Here is a 20,005-nt window from a genome sequence, read left to right as displayed (position 1 = left end):
AGCTTTGGTTGCCAAGGAAACAAATATTCTCCCAGAGTGCCCCTCCCCAATCTTGAGCAGACAAAGCCCTTATTCCACCTCCCCACCATGCCGTCTGCCTCCCCTTCCTCCTCTACCTGCACAGGGAGAGCCAATATTGCAGCCAAAAAGAAAAGAGCAGAAATAGATTTACACAGGGCAACCAACTCTCATTGCTCCTCTTCCCCAGCCCTTATCCTCAGCATCCCCCCTAAGCACTAAACACAGAAATAGCTTTCCTACCAAGCATTTGGCTACAGGGACCTGCGTTTCCTGGAACATACCTCAGCAAGTTTCTTCTTCTAATCTAGGGAGTCCATCCTTCAAGGGATGCTCCTGCTAACCCAAGGTTGTGTCATCTACACAGACTGCTACAAAACCCATTCCTCTAAAACAGAAGGCATCTTAAGACAAAATGTGGACTACAGAAGGTATGGATCGTTTCACCGGTGGTCACTCTAAGCAAGATGAATCAATATGCTGCTAACATTACAATTCTTGTAATATAATTTTCAGTATTAAATATGGCCCCTGAATAGGATTAAACATTTTGAAGCCCCTGTGTGAGTTTCAATTAACATCAGCTGTAGTGGTATGGATACAATGATACCCATTATGATGGCATTTAGGAAACTACATTAGTGAAATGAATACTACCTAGAACTCACTAATGTCCCCATTGATATCATGTATAGTTTTTAGTAATTCTGGATTTTATTATTTACTATTATTTAACAAATAGCCTTCCTTGCCTTCCATGGAGAAAATAATACAGTATAGAAGCATGTTTATTATTAGAAAAGTAACTAAGGGACAGGGAGGAAGGGTTTGAGTAGGAAAATGGTCATAGATAAATGAATTAACTAGTCCATCAAAAAAACACTATACCTTTGCTGCTGAATTCTGCAATGTCCACAATCTAATTTTAGTTTGGTTTGGGGGTTTTTTTTTGGGGGGGGGCGTGGTTAACCCAGGGTAAAGCTATACATTACAATTACGATTTACAATATCCTGGTTCATGTTTTCAGAGAAACTAACAAAATGGTGTCAAAGCTGTAGTTGATCAAAAGAAATAATTGGAAAGTTGACAGCCAAGAATAAAAAAATATCAAGATGTGTTGGGACAGGAGATGCCAGGCATTATCTTTTTCCTAAAAAAGAAGGGGTGCTACTTCTATAACCTACTCTGTTCTATTCTATTCTATAACCAGGAATGAAACAAACACAATCCTGTGATGTTTTTCTTGTAATTCTCCCTGATTCAACTAGACCAGGGGTAGGCAACCTTGGCTCTTTTATGACTCGTGGACTTCAACTCCCAGAATTCCTGAGCCAGCACATAAGAATTTATTTAAAATGATTATTTTCATACTAAATTCTCAGCAAATCATTTTAAAAACACATGAAAAATATGTGTACATCATACAGCGTTAGTATGTGTTTATATCAATTCATTTGTTTTTCTATACAACTTACCAAATACAGAGATTTTGTTTTACATTACCCTTAATAAATATTTGTCTAAGCAACATAAAATAATAAGCACATTTTCTATACTAAAAGTCCATTCGCTCTAACATTTATTTTAAATGTAACTTTCTGGACTGTTTTCACTACAGTCAATCATACTCAATGGATTATATGAGGTCACGTTTTGACATGAACAGTTGGTTGATCAAAGATAGTTTTAGTCCCACTAACATCTTGAGGCTGCTAAATAGAAAGCAAAATCCAAGCTAATTCAGGACAAATTACAGTGTGGGATTTAGGGGGTCTGGTGTCCTGCAATTATTCAGAGAAGATAATTCCAGGAAAATTCCACTGGTCATCAGATAGTTTGATGGAGTTTTGTTTAATGGATCTGAAAAGCACTTGGGGAAAGTCATTGCTGAATGAGTGAATCCTTGATGATAGTGAATAGCATGGAAGAGGGGATTTTTTAAAACCATTCTTGATGGAAGGAATTAACACCAGGTGAGAAACTGCTATACATGCTGGGTAATGGGTGAGTTAACTCAACAACAGATGCCCTTATATTCCTTCTGGGAAAAATACTTCTGCAATTTATAAATTACACATTTCCCACTAGACTTGTAAAACAGGAGGAGTACACGTGGAACCCCTGTATCTAGCAAATGTCTTGCAGGAATTTTTAAAATATTTCTCAAATTCTAATCTATATGGAATCCTAAAACTATCTTGATTAGCAGCATAGGATAAAAGTCCAAACAAGGCCATCTTTCAGGCAAACATTCTTTTGTGGACCACAATTGACCTCCTAGCACAGGGGTAGGCAACCTTGGCTCTTTTATGACTCGTGGACTTCAACTCCCAGAATTCCTGAGCCAGCTGGCTCAGGAATTCTGGAAGTTGAAGTCCACGAGTCATAAAAAAGCCAAGGTTGCCTACCCCTGTCCTAGCACAAGATATTCTGAGCTTTACTCTTATCCCCTTGAACTTTCTGCTGTAAGAAATGATTTATAGCAACAAGGGCTGATTTTGTGCCTTCTGGAAGTTTTGGGTGACAACTTCAACAATTCTTTCACACTAGCCATCTTGCATAAAACTTATGGCAATTAGTCTTACATCTGAACAGCACCCAGCTGCCTTTTCTTAGAGTTGGATACTATCCAAAGATCATGGGAGTTGTGGTTACCTAGACCGTGTTGCTGGGAAAGGCTTAGATAGGCTGTTGGGTCAATAGAAGCATCTCTTCTATTTTCTCACAAATTTTGGCAAATATTCTATTTCTGTTTTCTCTTTCCAAGTTTGACATCTCCATCTTTCAGCATTCTAATCCCTCTTACTTACTAATAAATAACAAGCATAAATTAATTATAAAAGTCATTCTGAGCAATAAAAATGCCTTGGAGGAAATGATTACAATGATTCCAGGTAGAATGTCAACACTGGGATTTATCGAAGAACTAAGACAACAGCTTCCAAAGACTACTAAGCAGCTCCCTAAGTGGGATCTGTCTTGGGTGATTTTTCCCCCCAAATCAATACTTACCAGTGTAGCCTTCTTGGCACTCACAAGTATATCCTCCTTCACGGCTTTGGCAATGCCCATTATTTCCACATGGATTAGAGTAGCAAAGATCAATCTCAGTTTCACAATAATCGCCAGTAAAACCCAGCGGGCAACGGCAACGCAAACCATTGACAGGGTGGATAGGACGGAAAAGAATAGTGTTGGAGGAAATGAAGGGTGCTGAGCTGTCAAACTTCAACACTGAGACACAGCGCATATAATTCTCACAGGGTTCCCGCAAACAAATATTATCATCAAAAGGCAAAACCCTCTGCTCCGAAATAGCAGCCAAGAGTGTCCGGTTGAGGTACAGTCGTTCTTGGAGATCTTCTGAAGGAATATAATGGCTCCCATGAATTCTATCAGGCAATTGCACTGACAGACTAACATTCAGGATTTGGGCAGCCTGAACATCTGTGTCATTTTGGATGTTGAAAAGGACAACATGATCACGGGGAGCAGATAGCACAGTTGCTACTCCTTCAAGAAAGAGAGCCAGCAGTGGTGAAAGGAAGCGTTCTTGGGACATGTTCTCCAGCCGCAAAGTGATACTGTTGGTCAGCATCTCATCTGTGATAATGGTCACCTGCAGCATGCATTGGGCAGCAACACTGTGGATGCCATCTATAGAAAACAGGAGAGAATAATTAGTTTCAATCTGCACTGAAGGGTGAAGAAGAGAATGTAGAAATCACCTTGTAATATTCATATTATTTTTCAGGCAACGATGGTTCTTTTTTATACAACAGACACATGGGTGAATGGGACTGGCATCTACCTTAATTTTTAAAAGGCAGGCTGCATAATTGTATAGTATTGTAGCATATAGTGAGGCACAATGGAAAGTATTTCACTATACTCTTCAATATACAGTATAAAGTCTAAACCAACACAGTAGTTAATATGACACAGGATAATCTGGATGAAGTCCATCCTCAGCTCTGGAAGCTCATGGTGGAACTTAGGGCTACTCACTCTCTCTCAGTCCAACCTACTTCACAGGGTTGTTTTGGGGATAAGGGAATGCTACTTCCTTGAGAACCAGAACAAAAGGTGGTGGGATATAAATCTAATTAAAAAATAATCTGTACAATAGCCATAGTACTATAATACAGATTAAGCTCTCTGAATTCATCAAATATTTTATTCTACTTCTAATTACATGGATCACAGATGAACAATGTGTGACCCTTTATCAATATCCCCAGATATTATTGTCTAGATGTAGTTATACTGATTGCCAGTTTCATCCATTTTGGTGAAACTAGATGAGGTACTATTAAATATGCTTTGCTCACATCCAGTTTGGATTACTGTAATATACTCTGTGTGGAGCTCTCACACAGCTTAGTAGGCAAAATCTTTATAATCCCTCCCATGCTATTTATTGTTATGCAGAGATTCAAGGCATGTAGAAACAAATGCTAATTAAACATTTTATTGTTCTCTTTGTGAATGAAAAGCTTTACTGACTCATTCATTCATACAAGTGTGCATACACACTTATGCATACAAACCTACCCAATTCAAACTCTAGCTACTTTAGAGTTCCAGTAGAATCAAGATGGGATACCTTTCATGTACAATTTATGTGAGGGTTTAATGTTCTACATTTCCCACTCTTTTATAATTTTTACAAGGTTTGGCCTGTCTAAGCTTGGAACTCTTACCATGCTTCCATATCTATGTGGATTCAGAAACACCAACAAGTTGAATATTTTTTTATTTTATTAGGTAATTCATTTTATCAGGCAATGACCAAGTAGCTTTCAATATTATCACTTAAAGCTGGAATAGTTGCTAAAGAGGTTGTCTACTTAGAAATTACAATGGTGAAAATTCATAGTTTCATGAAGACAAGAAATAGAAGACAAGCTTATTGGTCAAACTGAACTTCCTTCACATTAAGAAAGATTTGAGACATAGTCATTTTTCATTCTTAGGGCAGAAGCAGATAATTCTACAAAATACAGAGCTGACGCAACAGATATCTCCTGCTATCTTTCTTGTAATACATTTAAAAAATGAACAAAATCAAGATTCTTAAAGCAAGAAGAACCAATTATACCACTTCACTCTGAAGTGTGGGTTGCTATTTGTACTATTTCCTTATATGCATTTGCAAGTTATTTGCTTATTTTTTTAAAAAAAATCAAGACACCTGCTCCATCCTAATCTGTCAGGTGTTTATTTGACTGCTACAGCCCCAGCTACCAAAGCTGAAAGGATACAGCCCTTTCAAGGACTGTAATTCAATTATTTCCAAAATTATCACCTCATTCTTCTGCCTGTGTACGGACAAGACATGGGCATGATGTGCAATGTGATAGCAACACTCTTCATGTTTCTTGATTAGGTGCTAGGAATGAAAGATAAAAAACAGAGAAAGCAATAGCAGGATATCACACGTTATGTTGATTTGATGTTAAGATAGAAACTTATATCCCTTGCAGTGTCAGTTTATGGAATGCAACTTTTGATTTGTAACTTTTGACTGAATATCTAAAAATCTTTTTAAAAAGTTCCAAGAAATGTTGGACTAACTCAACCTCATATTTTCATATAGTATGTGCAAATGTTTTACCAATGTACCCCAAATGTCTCAAATTGAAGGTCCACATAAAGTTCCCATGTTCATGCCTTTGAGTAATTGTCGACTAGTGGTAATTGCCTAGACAGGTCCCTGCAGTTTTCTTGGCAAGATTTCAGAAGTAGCTTGCCACTCTTTCTTTGCAGGGCTTAAAGTAAGTGTAATGGTATTGTATGTGGAAATAATCTTGGGAGACAGGGAAAAGACCCACAGCCAGGGGAATGGCTGGACAACAGGAGCTTAGATGCAGAAAGAATGTTGTCATAGCAAATGTCACAGGATGGACCCTCCCAGTTCCTTGGGCTATAAAGGCAATGGGGAGAAAAGGACTGCCAGACTTGTAAGGTTAAAGTAACCTTACAATAAAATATAGCCACTACACTTCCGGTGTGCTTCTTACTTGGACTACTTTATGAGGCTAACTAAGAATGATGGGCCCAAAGTCACCCAGCTGGCTTCGTGCTGGAAGCAGTAGAATTCATGGTTTCACAGTTTCTGTCCTTAACCACTACACAAAACTGGCTCTCAAGCCCACTGTATCCATTTCTTTTTTTAAAAAAAAAGAATAATTTGGGTCAGTTTTCACCAGGGCTTTTTTTCTCATAGAACGCTCAGAACGGAGTTCCGGCACCTTTTTTGGATGGAACCTTGTAGGGTAGGCAAGGTGGGTTGTATGACATGTGTGAGTTCTGGCACCTTTTCCTTTTACAAAATAAGCACTGGTTTTCACTATCTGCTATCACAATGAAATAGAAGTGACATGTAATATGCTTTGCTACCATTTCAGTGTCTTCTAAGGAGATGTTGGTATGCCGATTTCCCAGTCTCACACCTTTGCATAGTACTATTTCCTGTATTGTAAGTACTCTCTCTGCTGGTACTTTGGGCTTTAGTGATCCATTCCTATTATCTTAGTGCCAGGTCATTAATGGGGTTCCTTTTGCTGAAGGAACTGAAAAAGCCCACCCAATGACCGTGATCAGAATTATTAACATAAACCCAGAGAATAGACTGTTCTGAGGTTTCAATATCGAGTTTCTACCTTCATAGCCAAACTCGTCTTAACCTGTCTTGAAAAATTAGTTTTTAAACCAGTCTTGCACTCTAGATTGATATGGTTCCAACCTTCTTTAGATTCTTTGTTTATCTTTATGGTTTCATTTGATAGCACTAATCAAGTTACTCCTCTGAGTGATGGACATTGCTTGAAAAAGGTCTCAGTCCTGCCAAGGGATGAACTGCCACCAGATAGATAAAAGTCTATTAGAAGTTTTATTTTGATTACTTCTTACTTTATACTTTCTATTTGTTTTAAGATATTAGGATTGAGTTAATCCAGTAGGATAAGAACAAACTACACACATACAAAGGAACGCATTAAGATCTAAAGAGATAATAAAGGATAATCACTACAACCTCTCCCTCCAAAGGCAAAACGCTTTTTGTGGTAAAAATTCTCTTATTGAATTTTAACATGATGATATCACTTTCTGATTATCATTTTGCCCCTCCTTCTTTCAACTGCTATTATAGGTAGTGTATCTTACTTATTCTGGATGATATTCAGGTTCATCTAGTTAGTATGTCACGACAGAGAATGAAGTGGCGGGATGGAGTGACTGAAGCAGTAGGCGTGAGCTTAAATGGACTCCAGAAGATAGTAGAGGACAGGAAGGCCTGGAGGAACGTTGTCCATGGGGTCACGATGGGTCAGATACGACTTCGCAACTAGCAACAACAACAAGTTAGTATGTCCAAACAGAAGTGCAAAAAAGAAAAGCACGCACGGGGGAGGGGGAGTTTATATGTTTACAAAAGTATCCAGAAATTATGACCAAATCATATGAAAAGAGAAGCACTAAAAATGATGCTATAGTAAAAACTAGAACAGTTGCCCAGCGCAAACAAAAGCAGGAAGGAAGCTGGCCCTGGTTGGTGTCTGGCAGTAGTTTGGCTCAAGCAAAGGGAAAGAGGAGAAAGGAAACAAATGAGCTGCATGGTCAGGAAGCAGCAGCAAAAATTTTGTATCATCCTGTTGTTAGTCACAAGGGTAGATGGACACATAGGGAAGATAGACTGGTCATCAACAAACATGCAGGAATAATAGTTCCACAGACAGACACAGACACAGACACAGGCATAGGCACAGACACAGACACACAGACACACAGACACACACACACACACACACACACACACACACAGAGGGGGAGGGGATACTGTTTAGTCAAGTCCCAAATGTTTCTGAGATATAGATGGGTAGTGCAATCTTCAGAATGATTTGTGGCATTCACTCTTAAAATAATAAATGTCTATGATTTACGATGTCTATGAAATGTCACCACAATATAAAAAAAGATGTTGAGACTCTAGAATGAGTGCAGACAAAAGCAACAAAGATGATTAGGAGATTGGAGGCTAAAGCATATGAAGCATGAGTGCAGAAATTGGGTATGTCTAATAAAGGAAGGACTATGAGTGACATGATAGCAGTGTTCCAATATCTAGGGGCTGCCACAAAGAAGAGGGAGTCAATCTATTCTCCAAAGCACCTGAAGGCAGGGCAAAAAGCAGTGGATGGAAACTAATCAAGGAAAGAACCAACCTAGAACTAAGGAGAAATTAATTTGTGGAATGACTTGCCTCCAGAGGTTATAAGTGATCCAACACTGGACATTTTTAAGAAGAGATTGGACAATCATTTGTCTGAAATGGTATAAGGTTTCCTGCTTGAGCGGGGTTGGACTAGATTCTAGAAAACCCCCAAGTTCCCTTGCAACTCTGTTATTCCACCATACTCTTCCTTTCAATTACAATCTCTATAATTTGTAAAGAAAAATAGACCGTGTTCCTGGCAGTCACATAGTTTTACTCCTAATTCATGTAATCTATGTTTTTCTCCCATTTCTGCATCTAACTTCTTCATAGCTGGGTCTTTTCTATTTGCTTCCATAATCATACAATACCCCACATAATAAAGTCAGTGCAATATAATTAGAATAAGAACAGGTACAAAAATTGAGTCAAAGATCTGATGAAATCAAGTTAATTCTGTCTTCAAGCAAACAAGAGAGCACCAAGCTCAGAGGGCACCAAGGATTCTACATTGCTAAACCATCCACTTACCTGCATTTCTAAGAAATTATTCCCATACCCTATTAAACCATAATGAATGCAAAGTCATTTGCTCTCCTTCTCACATGTACAGGCACTTTCAACTCCAACTTACTGCTGGGTGGGGTGGGGGATGTTTCCCATCTGGTTTTGTTTGATTCATTTTGCTTTCTAGTATATGGAGCCACGAGAACAAAGAGCTGAACAAAATGCCAGCAGCTTCGCACTTAACACAAAACAAGGAGAGGAGAGCTATCCAAGATAACTATTACCTTGTCATCCTTATGGCTGATTTTTAAAAATGGCCATAGTACCCTAAACCTTATATTTCTTCCACCCACCCCCAGTCATGAAAGAGGCTACAGCTGGTCCTTTCAGCCTTCCAGTTCAGACAAATGCTATCAATAATTAACTTTCTTAATCTGAGCAATGGTAGGAATCTACCGGTTGAGTAGCTCCCAAGAGTCAGGAGTGGGTAACACTCTCTGGCACCTGCACTTGGAAATTCCCTTGGGAAAGTGCCTCGGCCCCTCCTTCACTTTTAGTCAGAGATACTTAAGGTATATTTCAGAACTAGTGCGTGTGTCCTAAGCCCAGCATACAAAACAGAAGCCCTCAGTGCTGAATTAGAAGCAGTATGGCAAAGGTGGATTGTACTCACAATGCATGAAATGGAAGTCCCTTCCATAGACTCCTCACGTTATCTCTTTATGGTTAGCAACCCTATGGGTTTTCAGGCCTATATGCAAAATACCCCATACCTATCTTTACTGAAGTACCCTTGCATTATAATTCTATACATGTCTACTCAGAAGTAAATTCTGTTAAATTCATAAAAGCCAAATGAAATTCATAAAAGCCAAATGACAGGCATACTGGTCTATTAAAAAAAATATCCAAAATCTACAATAAGGCAATGAGTAGGTTCAAAGGTCAAGCTTGAAATGGATTACCTAACTATATTTTATTATTCAATAAACCACAACTGATACATAACATTCTAAGGAACAAACAAATGAATGACCTGGTATGATGTGTGATGCAGGCAATATTTTTACTAGTTCCCATTAAAATGTCACAAAATTTGTTTGAATTCATTGTGGTAAATTTAATTTGCTTTAATAAAATTATTGTTCTATTGTCCATTGAGTTTAAAGACACTCATTTCCTAGTAAGTAATTAGCAAAAATTCAAGAAGTAATGAAATTAAAGGGCAGAAGATAGATTGTTATGTATAAGCCCGGATTTGCTACAATCCTATAGAAAAAAAAATTATATGGAATTATTATTATTATTATTTAAACAATATGGAATGCTGCAAAGCAAAATAATACCTTCCAGAATTGTCTTCATTTCATAGAATACTTCTGAAATTTACCTGGGCCCTTAGAAAATAAAAAATGCAATGTAATTTGCAACCCAATGCTTTCTTTGGAACTGTTCCCATCTATACAGAAAGAAGGCAAATAAATGGAATGTGGTAGGAGGTATCCTGGGGCTAAAAGATATGGCAGGTAACTTCCTCATCACATTGCCTTCTAATAAAACAGAAATTTAAGTTTAGACACATCAACAACCACCCTGTTCAAACACTGTAAACTAAAAAGTTTAGGTATGTCCAAATTAAGCAGTTGCCCCCAATTCTGAAGGTGTCACCATACTTCACACAGTATATTTAGCTTTAATATTTTTGTTTCTGGATAGTTCAAACCTGGTTCAGTTTCCACTCTAATAATTAAATTCCAGATGGTTGCTGTATAGATGCCGTTTCCTAACCACTCTTTTCTCGTGTGACACAGATGACTAGAAGTTAACTGCTCAACTGTAGAACAAATGCAGAAACCTCACAACTTTACTATACTATATTGTTGCTTTCTCGTAATGATCCCAAATAGATTTAAATGTCATATGCTAAAGAACACTAGCATGGGCATTCCTTTGAAACATAGGATAAAATTTGTAGACCCGTGTTTCTCAAGCTCAACAACTGTAAGATGTTGCAACTTCAACTCCCAGAATTCTAGGATTTGAAGTCCATTCATTCATTCATTCATTCATTCATTCATTCATTCATTCATGTATTAAATATATATTCTACTATGATTAGAAAATGTAAAAATAACAATAGTAAAAGAAAAAAAACAATAAAAATAAACAGTGGGAGTGCAATAATATGAAGTTTAAAAGATGAGCAGAGGGGGAGCAGGAAATGCAGGGGGGAGATGTGGCCAGCAAGTTAAACTTTAATTTTAATTTTAAACTTGCTGAGGTTGAGAAACTCTGGTCTAGACCAATATTACCTTCTGAATTAGCTATATCATATCCAAACATTTTTCCTTTCTTTGCCTCATTTCCAATTATTACAAAAAGAAAACAATCAAAACGTTCTCCCTTTGTCAGTGTTGATATACAGAAGGTAGAAGGTTAAGGCATGGAAAGGAAATACTGGGACTCTGGAAGATTGGGATTAGCCAGCCAAAGACTAAGAGGGTCTTGGAATACAAGAATCTTGTTCAGATTCAGTTGTGTGATAAAACATACCTGAGCGGTTGCCAGAGGTAATGCTTTACAGGGAAAGCACTCAACAAGTTTTACATTACTAAAAAACTTATTTGGACCACAAAAGTCTGCTTGAAACTCAGTGAGATGTTCCAAGTGAGAGGGCAAAGTCCTTTCATTAGAAAACTACAAACTGGAAGCAGAGAAAATGACAGAAATACAATATGGAACCTGCACTTCCCAATAGATGATGAAAGGATGACTTAAATATTTTGCCGGGGTACCACATTGTAAAGATCACTCTGAGAAAAATCAGAGGAAATGGTACATGCATTGGGCAAAAAATGGCAGCATTCTTCCTATATATGAATATACTTTATCTCACTGGTTTTGATTTATGGCATATTTTGGAACACAGTAAGAGAAACAGAATCCAGTAGAGACAAGCTCTCTTAAACAAGCTTTAAATAACTACAGTACTGTAAACGTCATTTCAAAGATCCCGGGTTTCATAAGACACCAAGTTTCTTCGGCCTTCAGGATTTGTTGAAAATTATTGAAATTGAAATCCTGCATATTTGGAATAGAAAATCAACAAATGTAAGCCTTCGCTATTCCATACGCTAATTCTACTTGCTCTGTATCTAAGGATTCCTTTGTTTGTGGAAGCACACCCCTTGTTTTACAATTGTATACACATGACCAACACTGCCTTTTAATAAGCAAATTAATTTTGCTGTATGTAAACACTTCAACAATGTAATAACTATTCTGAGCAAAGGAGAATTAATTATAATGATCACACCTCCACCAATTGTAACTAAGTTCAATTGCCGCCTAAAATTAGTCTTCCTGAATTATTTGATAAATATTTCTGAATAGTTTAATGAACTTCTGTTTTACATGGTAGAAGAAATTGCAACATCTTCCCCAATATAAAATATGGAAGATGCATTGCCTGGCTCACTGTTTGCTTTACAGTTTTCTCGTATGTCCCTGAAAGTGAACTAACATCCTTTCTGTTGAATGTTTAATGTTCTTGGCCACATGGGCCACACAAGAGAGAGATGGTCACATGGGAAAAACAAGGAAGAATTAATGTTATTGCTAGTGACTGCTAACTATACACAGAAGCATTACTGGCTAAAGCCTTTTCAATAAGGCAATTGCTTTTCACCTTCCCTATTGACTGTGCATGGGGAACATCAAAGACAGATCCACAATCAGTGTTTATTGTAGTAACAATTACCAAATATCAATTCTTGTTTCATATGCATCAGACTTTAAAAATTGTTGAGCAGAAAACAGCTAATATGACCCTACTTGATTCTTTGGGTCTGCAGTGACACAATTCATAGAAGCTTTTGTATTCAAATAACTTCCTCGCAGAATTTCTCCCTATTGTGCTCATTCCTAAGACTATAATATCTAGTGTGATGCTCAATCCCTGAAATATGTGAACACAGTCTTCTTATCCTGAAGCACACCCTGAGCATTTATCTCCTCAAAGGCCCTTATGATGCTATCGTTAATTTGTCTGCCAAAGTTAGTTGGTTGCCTGCCCGTGGGTCCAGTGCTCTGCTTTAAAAAAAAACAAAAAACCCACAAGATTGGTCTCTGCTGAACTCTCTGCAGATGGAGACCCCGCTGCTGGGGAACAAAGGTGAATTTGAATTCTTCCCCACTATGTTACTCCTCCTTTCAGGGAAAGATTGCTGCTTTACTATCGTCTCCCCATCTCCATGGCAACCACTACTAACAAAGCATCTAGCAAAGCTGTACTTTTTCCCAGAGCCACAGAAAGAAAGAAAGAAAGAAAGACATCATGGCAATGTTGTATTCCAACACATCCCATGTTTCTGACAAAGACAAGGTGCTCAGCTCAGAAACAGCAGGAGAACTGGAGGTCATTTGTCAACTGACATGGGAGGTCCATATGGGCCTGAATGTTTAAGAAAAACATAGCACTCTTAAGGCTCTCTCGTTCTCAAATAGCAAATCTTTGGAGAACCATGTGGAGACTGGTCAATCACATACTTCATTCTGAGATAAAATAGTGAATGATGTCCCACCTGCACCCTTTGCCCCATAAAAGACGTAATATGGGGATCTCAAAGAGACCGGTAGCATGTTCAACAGTTCAGGAGATCCATGACTGTGCTTGCTGGAATTAGCCCAACATGCCCCTCCAAGGGTTCAAGAACCTGGTCTAAATCTCAGATACCAAACCATGGCTGAACAAATCCCTCTGCAGACACAAGCCAGCCTATCTAGATGAGGAAATAGTGGGATTGCTAGTGCTATCTAGAGTGCCAGATCTGTCAAGAAGGGGAGAGGATTCATTAGATGGGGTATTATATTATTAACTAGATGTTTGAATATGGTGGAGAATAGATAATTGCTGGAAACAGAAGTTCTATCATAACTAGAAAGATAAGATTTGTAACTAGAATATTAGATTTTGATATACAAAGGAAACAGGAAAAAGCTCAGAAGTTTGAATAAGGGAAGCTTTTGGTTACCCAAATATAACTTACTTTGAAATTATAAACAACAGAGACATTTTGAACACTGATGGGAAATTAATTTTTTTTTAAAAAAAAGCGAAAACAGGACATACGGATATTAAGTGCAAATGCAATTAAGATACATTTTGGTTAGAAAAGTTATCTAAAACTGACATTATTGATATTATGAGGAAAATTGTAACAAAGATGTTGATATTCAATTGTATACTCATTAATAACAATAAGAATTGTATTTGCCAAGTGTGGGAAAATAGGTACTACCAGAAGAACAGAAGAAACATTTGACGGTGTAATATCAGATCTAGATTGAAGAAGTTAATATATACCACTGAATTACTAATGGACCCAGACAACACATTGTCTATTAAGTATTTGATTGTAAAACTAGACAATTAATAAAATATTCATAAAAAGAAGGAAAAAGGGAAAGGGAAAAGGCCTTAATCTTCTATTTGCCCAGACCTTCCTGTTGCATAATGACCATGAATTGCTATATCTCTGCATGAACTATATTGCCTTTAGAAGAACAAGGAAGAAACAAACAAAAAGAAACACCTTTGCATAGCTAGACCAACTTCTCTTTGCGCTGACAAAAATGCAGGTTAATGTAACTGAATTCTGCTATCAAGCAGGTTAGATAAACTGCAGGTCCTCAGCTACCTGAAGAATAAAGTACTGTATCAAACGTTTGAGCTATCTCAAGTAGAAAAATCCCACTCAGAATGAAACAAGTTTGGTGTAGTGGTTAAGGCAGGGGTGTCAAACTCAATTTCATTGAGGGCCGCATCAGCATTGCGGTTGCCCTCAGGGGGCCGGGTGAGTTATGGCCAGGGTGGGCGTAGCCTACTGGGTGGGTGTGGCTAGAGTGCGTATGGCCTACTGGGTGGGCATGGCCAGTTCTACATCGTTCGCATCAAGGGTGCCTGTGGGGGCCTGGGCAGGAGTCGGACAGATCCGAGGGTCTCTGGCAGAAGGAGGGTCTCTGGGCCAGGGCCAAGGCAATGGGGGCCGTTCCCTCACTGTTTCCAGGATGGCTTCGCGGGCCACATGAAACCACTTCGCGGGCCGGATTCGGCCCCCGGGCCTTGTGTTTGACATGTCTGGGTTAAGGCATCAAACTAGAAACTAAGAGGCCATGACTGTGACTAAGAGGTCCTGTGTTGGGCACAAAACCAGCTAGATTTTCTTTCAGACTTAGGAAGGAGGCAATTGGAAACCACTTCTGAAAAACCTTGCCAGGAGAACTGCAGGGATTTGTCCAGGAACTCTCCAAGGATCGGACAAGGTTTAACAGAAGGGGAAAACCCTCAAAACAGTATATCATGCAGATGATCCACACAACTAATTTGCTCCACACAAACCACTGGAAATTTTTCAGGAGTAAGAATGCACGATGCCATCTCTTTTTACCCCTGCCCTCCTTGAAGGAAACTCATCATATTCCTGCTATGAATCAAATGTAGTGCTTTGCAACCAGCACTGGCACAAGTGGTGCGTACCAATTTGTCTCCTGCACCTCAATTCATTGTAGACAAAGAGACTACCAAGTCATCACTGTGGTCGATGTGAAGGAAGGGGATAAAATCCAGAAAAATTTACTTAAGCCTTTTTTTTTTCTAGATAGCTTTTGCATAGGAGCTAGTGGCTGCCAGGCGGATTTCATTTAAATCAAGTCAATTTAAATCACGATTTAAATCACTAGTAAACAGGCTTGATTTAAATCAACTCGATTTAAATCATAATTTTTAAAGAGCAACTGTCATCTGTGTCCCGCAGCGGCTCCTCCTCTGACCCGCTGTTGACTCACTGACAGTCCCACTCACTTTAATGGGATGGCTGGTGATGCGGCAGTGACACAACAAAGTGAGGGATGTGGCGGGCAGCAGGTGAGTGGATGCCCACTAACAGGCGCTGCCATGATGGATCTGAAATGACAGCTGCTCTTTAAATGTAAGGACTTGTTCTTGCTGGTAGTTAGAACCTTTAATATTATAATTTGCAAACAAAATGAAGGTTTCCTATTTAGAATAATAAGCTGTCAGGTTAGTAAAAAAGTGACATCAGAACCGATTTTAGGTTAATAGGCTAATCGCACATAGTTGGAGAACTACTCAAATTCTTTTATTTAATTAAAACACTTAGAGCCTGGTACAGATGCATTTCTCTTCAAGGTTGACTCAGCCTTCCATCCTTCCGAGGTAGGTAAAATGAGGACCCAGATTGTTGGGGGCAATAAGCTGACTTTGTAATAATGCCGCTGGGGGTGGCGAAAGCCCTAATAAGCAGGCATATACATAGAATGAAGGCTATTGCTAAGCACATTGATTTGTGCTTCTTAGATTGTAAGCCGCCCTGAGTCTTCGGAGAAGGGCGGGATATAAATGGGATTAAAAAATAATAATAATAATCATACAGTTTGTAGTGTCCATAGATTTGCAAAACAATGGGATAAAGGAATATTCCTGAACTCTGTTTTATGATTTATCTCATGGTTACTGTGAAATTGTGTGAATGCATCAATGCAGTGCATGTTATCTCAGCTTGTAGATCTTGGATTCATTGAATGAGTTTACCAAAAATGTAAATAGTGCAGAATATGCTACATAACTAAGCTCCATTTTATGCTGAATATACTAAATTATTAATGTATTTTAAATAGAAAACTATATTTAGATAGATTTTTACTCCAAAAGCATTTTATTAAAATAAATTTGATAAAAATAAAAAAAATCCAAATTAAATTTAAAAAATCCAATTTTTTTAAAAAAAAAATTAAAAAAACCAATTATTATCTACCCTGGTGGCTGCCATGCTGAAGAACCATTCAAAAGTTAGAGGGCTTTCCTGTTTTTTTAAAAAACATTTTTAATTAAATTAAATGTTTAATTAAAAATATTTGATATAGTACTTTATAAAAAACAGATTGGATAATTACCAACTGAGGATGCTGTAGAACCAGGTTTCTCACATGGATAGGTGAATCATTCTGTCTTTTAGACTCTTTTAGCATTATGACTCAAACAGAAACTACGCACATTTACTCTGAGCCCCCATGTTCATAGGGATTCTTCAAATGATTTCAATCTATCAAGTCACTGATGTTTGTTACTCCAACTGCACCAGTAGAAATATCGCAGAAACTTTCCTATGGCATCCTATAACCTTATCAGTTGATTGCAAGATTCCTTAAATAGTAAGACATCTGCTAATGTTATCCTTTACTGTCTTCTGTTTTGTGCCTTTTGTGATTTGGGCTCAGCACTCAAGCTGCAATGGCTGTGCTCCTTTCTCTATGACAAGCAGCAAAAAGGATGTGTGAAGGTCATTCATCAAATGCTAGTTCTCAGCAAGTATCCAAACAATGGGCAAATGTGGGTCAGCAACCTAGCCAAATTCTACTCTACATAAGAATGGAAAATGAATGAGAATTATTCTCCATGTCTAACTATTTCATCTCAAATTATTATACCCGGCCTGTGAATATAGCTTTAGTTTAGAAGACTATTTTATAATACTAAAAATAAATTTCTATATATGAACTACAGATCAAAACTTCCCATGGAATATAGGAAAATAAAATAAAAGTAGTCATTACAGCATAGCAAAAACAATTTGTTGAAACAATAACCAGCAGTGTGTCTGATTTAATTAGTGAATTTGTAGTGCTTCCTCCAACTCAAAGAATTCCCTACTCAACATTATGTGAATTAAAGTCCACACATATACTCTATTTTTAGAATGGTATATGTTTATGTATTAGGCTTTAAGGAACACCTAAAGCACTTGTATAAGAGTCACCACCAGGAGGCGTTGAACTGTAACTATTTTGGCGGGAAGCAGTTTCAGCGGGAAACAGAGGCTCAATCCGATTGGTTGGCTGTGTACCTGGACAAGTACTGGCCAGGAATATAAAGAGTGCAGGTAACCCCTATTCCCCAGTACGGTCACTTCCACCTAATAAAAGAGCAGTTATGCTGTACACATTGGTCTGGCGTCCTTCCTGCTCTCCAGAACCCACTACACAACAGTATACATTGCCTGTCTTCCCTTTTAAGCACTGAGACACACAAGTATAGATATTAAAAGCCAATTTGGTGTAGTGATTAAACTGTTGACCACAAATAAGGAGATTATCTAGGCCAGACATACGCGCAACGTATTGGGACGGTTTTGCCATTGCCAGCAATGGGATGGGCATGGCTTCCACATGACCCATCTGGCCCATGGGCCAGCAGTTTGACACCCTTGAGCTAGGTCTCCATTAAGCATGGAAACCAGCTCGGTGACTTTGGGCCAATTGTTGTTGTTGTTGGTGGTGGTTGCGTAGTCGTGTACTCTCACTCAAACCAACCCACCTCATAGGGTTGTTGTGGAGAAAATAGGAGGCAGGAATATTAGGTATGTTCACTGCCTGGAGTTATATATAAAATGGTGGGATTAAAAAAACTGATTATGGCATATGGTTATTTATTTTTTTGCATGACTTTCACATCCCCTCTTAGAGAGGAGAATTTTATTTTTTTATACAGAATATATCCTGTGTGGTATTTTTACTAGTATTGACCAGGAAGCAGTAAATTACAGGTTTCGTTCTATTTGGAACTTATGAAGCACATACTTCCATTGATCCATACTTTCATGGGGTTCAAACCCTCTACTGAGCACTGAACTCACAAACTATGGTGCTGTAGGTAATTAAATAGTCCTTCAACATTGCTGAGCATCAGTATCTGCAGAGCTTCTAAAACTAATGCACTCTATAAAAGGTAAAGGTTCCCCCACACATGCGTGCTAGTCATTTCCAACTCTAGGGGCCGGTGCTAATCTCCGTTTCAAAGCCGAAGAGCCAGCGCTTGTCCAAGGACGTCTCCGTGGTCATGTGGCTGGCATGACTAGACGCCAAAGGCGCACGGAACGCTGTTACCTTCCCACCGTAGTGGTCCCTATTTTTCTACTTGCATTTTTACGTGCTTTCGAACTGCTAGGTTGGCAGAAGCTGGGACGAGTAACAGGCGCTCACTCTGTTATGCGGCACTCGGGATTCGACCCGCCAAACTGCTGACCTTCTGGTCGACAAGCTAACCCACTGAGTAGCCATCTAAAATGGCATAATCCACAGATTAAATTCCCAATAAATTCTTTGAATCCCATAATAAAATTAATAGCCACATACATCTGAGTTTTTTTGGATTAAAGTTTGGTGGAATATATAGAAGATTTCTAAATGGGGGTTAAAGTTTTGTTCGCAATCTTTTTTATTGTATGGAATAATTATAGATGTGGTACTGGAAGAGGAACGGCCGATTACAGAAGAGTGGACTTTAAAGTTTTCTGATTTGGTTGAGGTGGCGAAGATTTTGGTTAATTTGAAAGATTAGTTGTAAGAACGTTATATCATGAATGGACAAAATGGATGGAGTCTATTTAGGACAAGTATAGGGTTGAGAAGTATTATATAGTATTTGAATAATTCTTTTTTCCTTTTTTTTCTGTTTTTTTTTCTCTTTCTATTTTGGGGTTTTTTTTCTTGTTTTTAATGTATATTTAATATTATTAAGGTTTGTTTTATCATATATAAGCTAGAAAGTGTTTTTTTATTTTAGTTTTTTATATATATTTAATATTGCTAAGGTTTGTTTTATCCTATATAAGCTAGAGAGTGATGGATTTTAGAATTTATAGTTGTTAGTACATGGTTGCTTATGTTTGCTTTTCTTTTTTTTCTTTTTATATATATACCTTGTATTCAGCTCTGGGAAGTCGGGGGGGGGAGGGGGGGAGGGGGGGAGGTAGGGGGGGGAGGAGGGAGGGAGGGAGGGGGGGAGGTAGGGGGGGAGGAGGGAGGGGGAAGGGGGGTTTTTTTTAAAGGAAAATTGTATTTTAAAACTTTTCAATAAAAAAAAATAGCCACATACATCTAATAAGTTACCAATAGAATAAAACCAATCAGGTAGTGCCTCTGATGTTGTGCACATTTAGAAAATGTCAGGCTGAAAAAAAGATATAGGTAGCCCTTGACTTATAACCATAATTGAGCCCAAAGCTTCTGTTGCTAAGCGAGACATTTGTGAAGTGAATTTTGCCCCATTTTATGACCTTTCCTGCCACAGTTGTTAAGTGAACCACTGCAGTCATTAGGTTAGTAACATGGTTGTTAAGTGGACCTGGCTTCCCCGTTCACTTTGCTTGTCAGAAGGTCGCAAAAGGTGATCACACGATCAC

General features: G+C 38.3%; 1 protein-coding gene across 1 annotated transcript in view; it reads right to left on the bottom strand.

Moving 5' to 3' along the window:
- CELSR2 (cadherin EGF LAG seven-pass G-type receptor 2) overlaps positions 1–20,005 on the bottom strand; it is a gene marked incomplete at both ends in the record, with an annotated part of 96,402 nt that overhangs the window by 59,839 nt on the left and 16,558 nt on the right. The window contains one exon of the mRNA XM_083357791.1: positions 3,032–3,676. Within this exon, the coding sequence (XP_083213917.1) occupies positions 3,032–3,676 (645 nt within the window). The remainder of the gene's footprint in view (positions 1–3,031; positions 3,677–20,005) is intronic.

The sequence above is a fragment of the Vipera ursinii genome, assembly GCF_947247035.1.
Source record: "Vipera ursinii genome assembly, chromosome: 3".
NCBI lineage: Eukaryota > Metazoa > Chordata > Lepidosauria > Squamata > Viperidae > Vipera > Vipera ursinii.
This window is presented reverse-complemented; position numbering and strand designations above follow the sequence as displayed.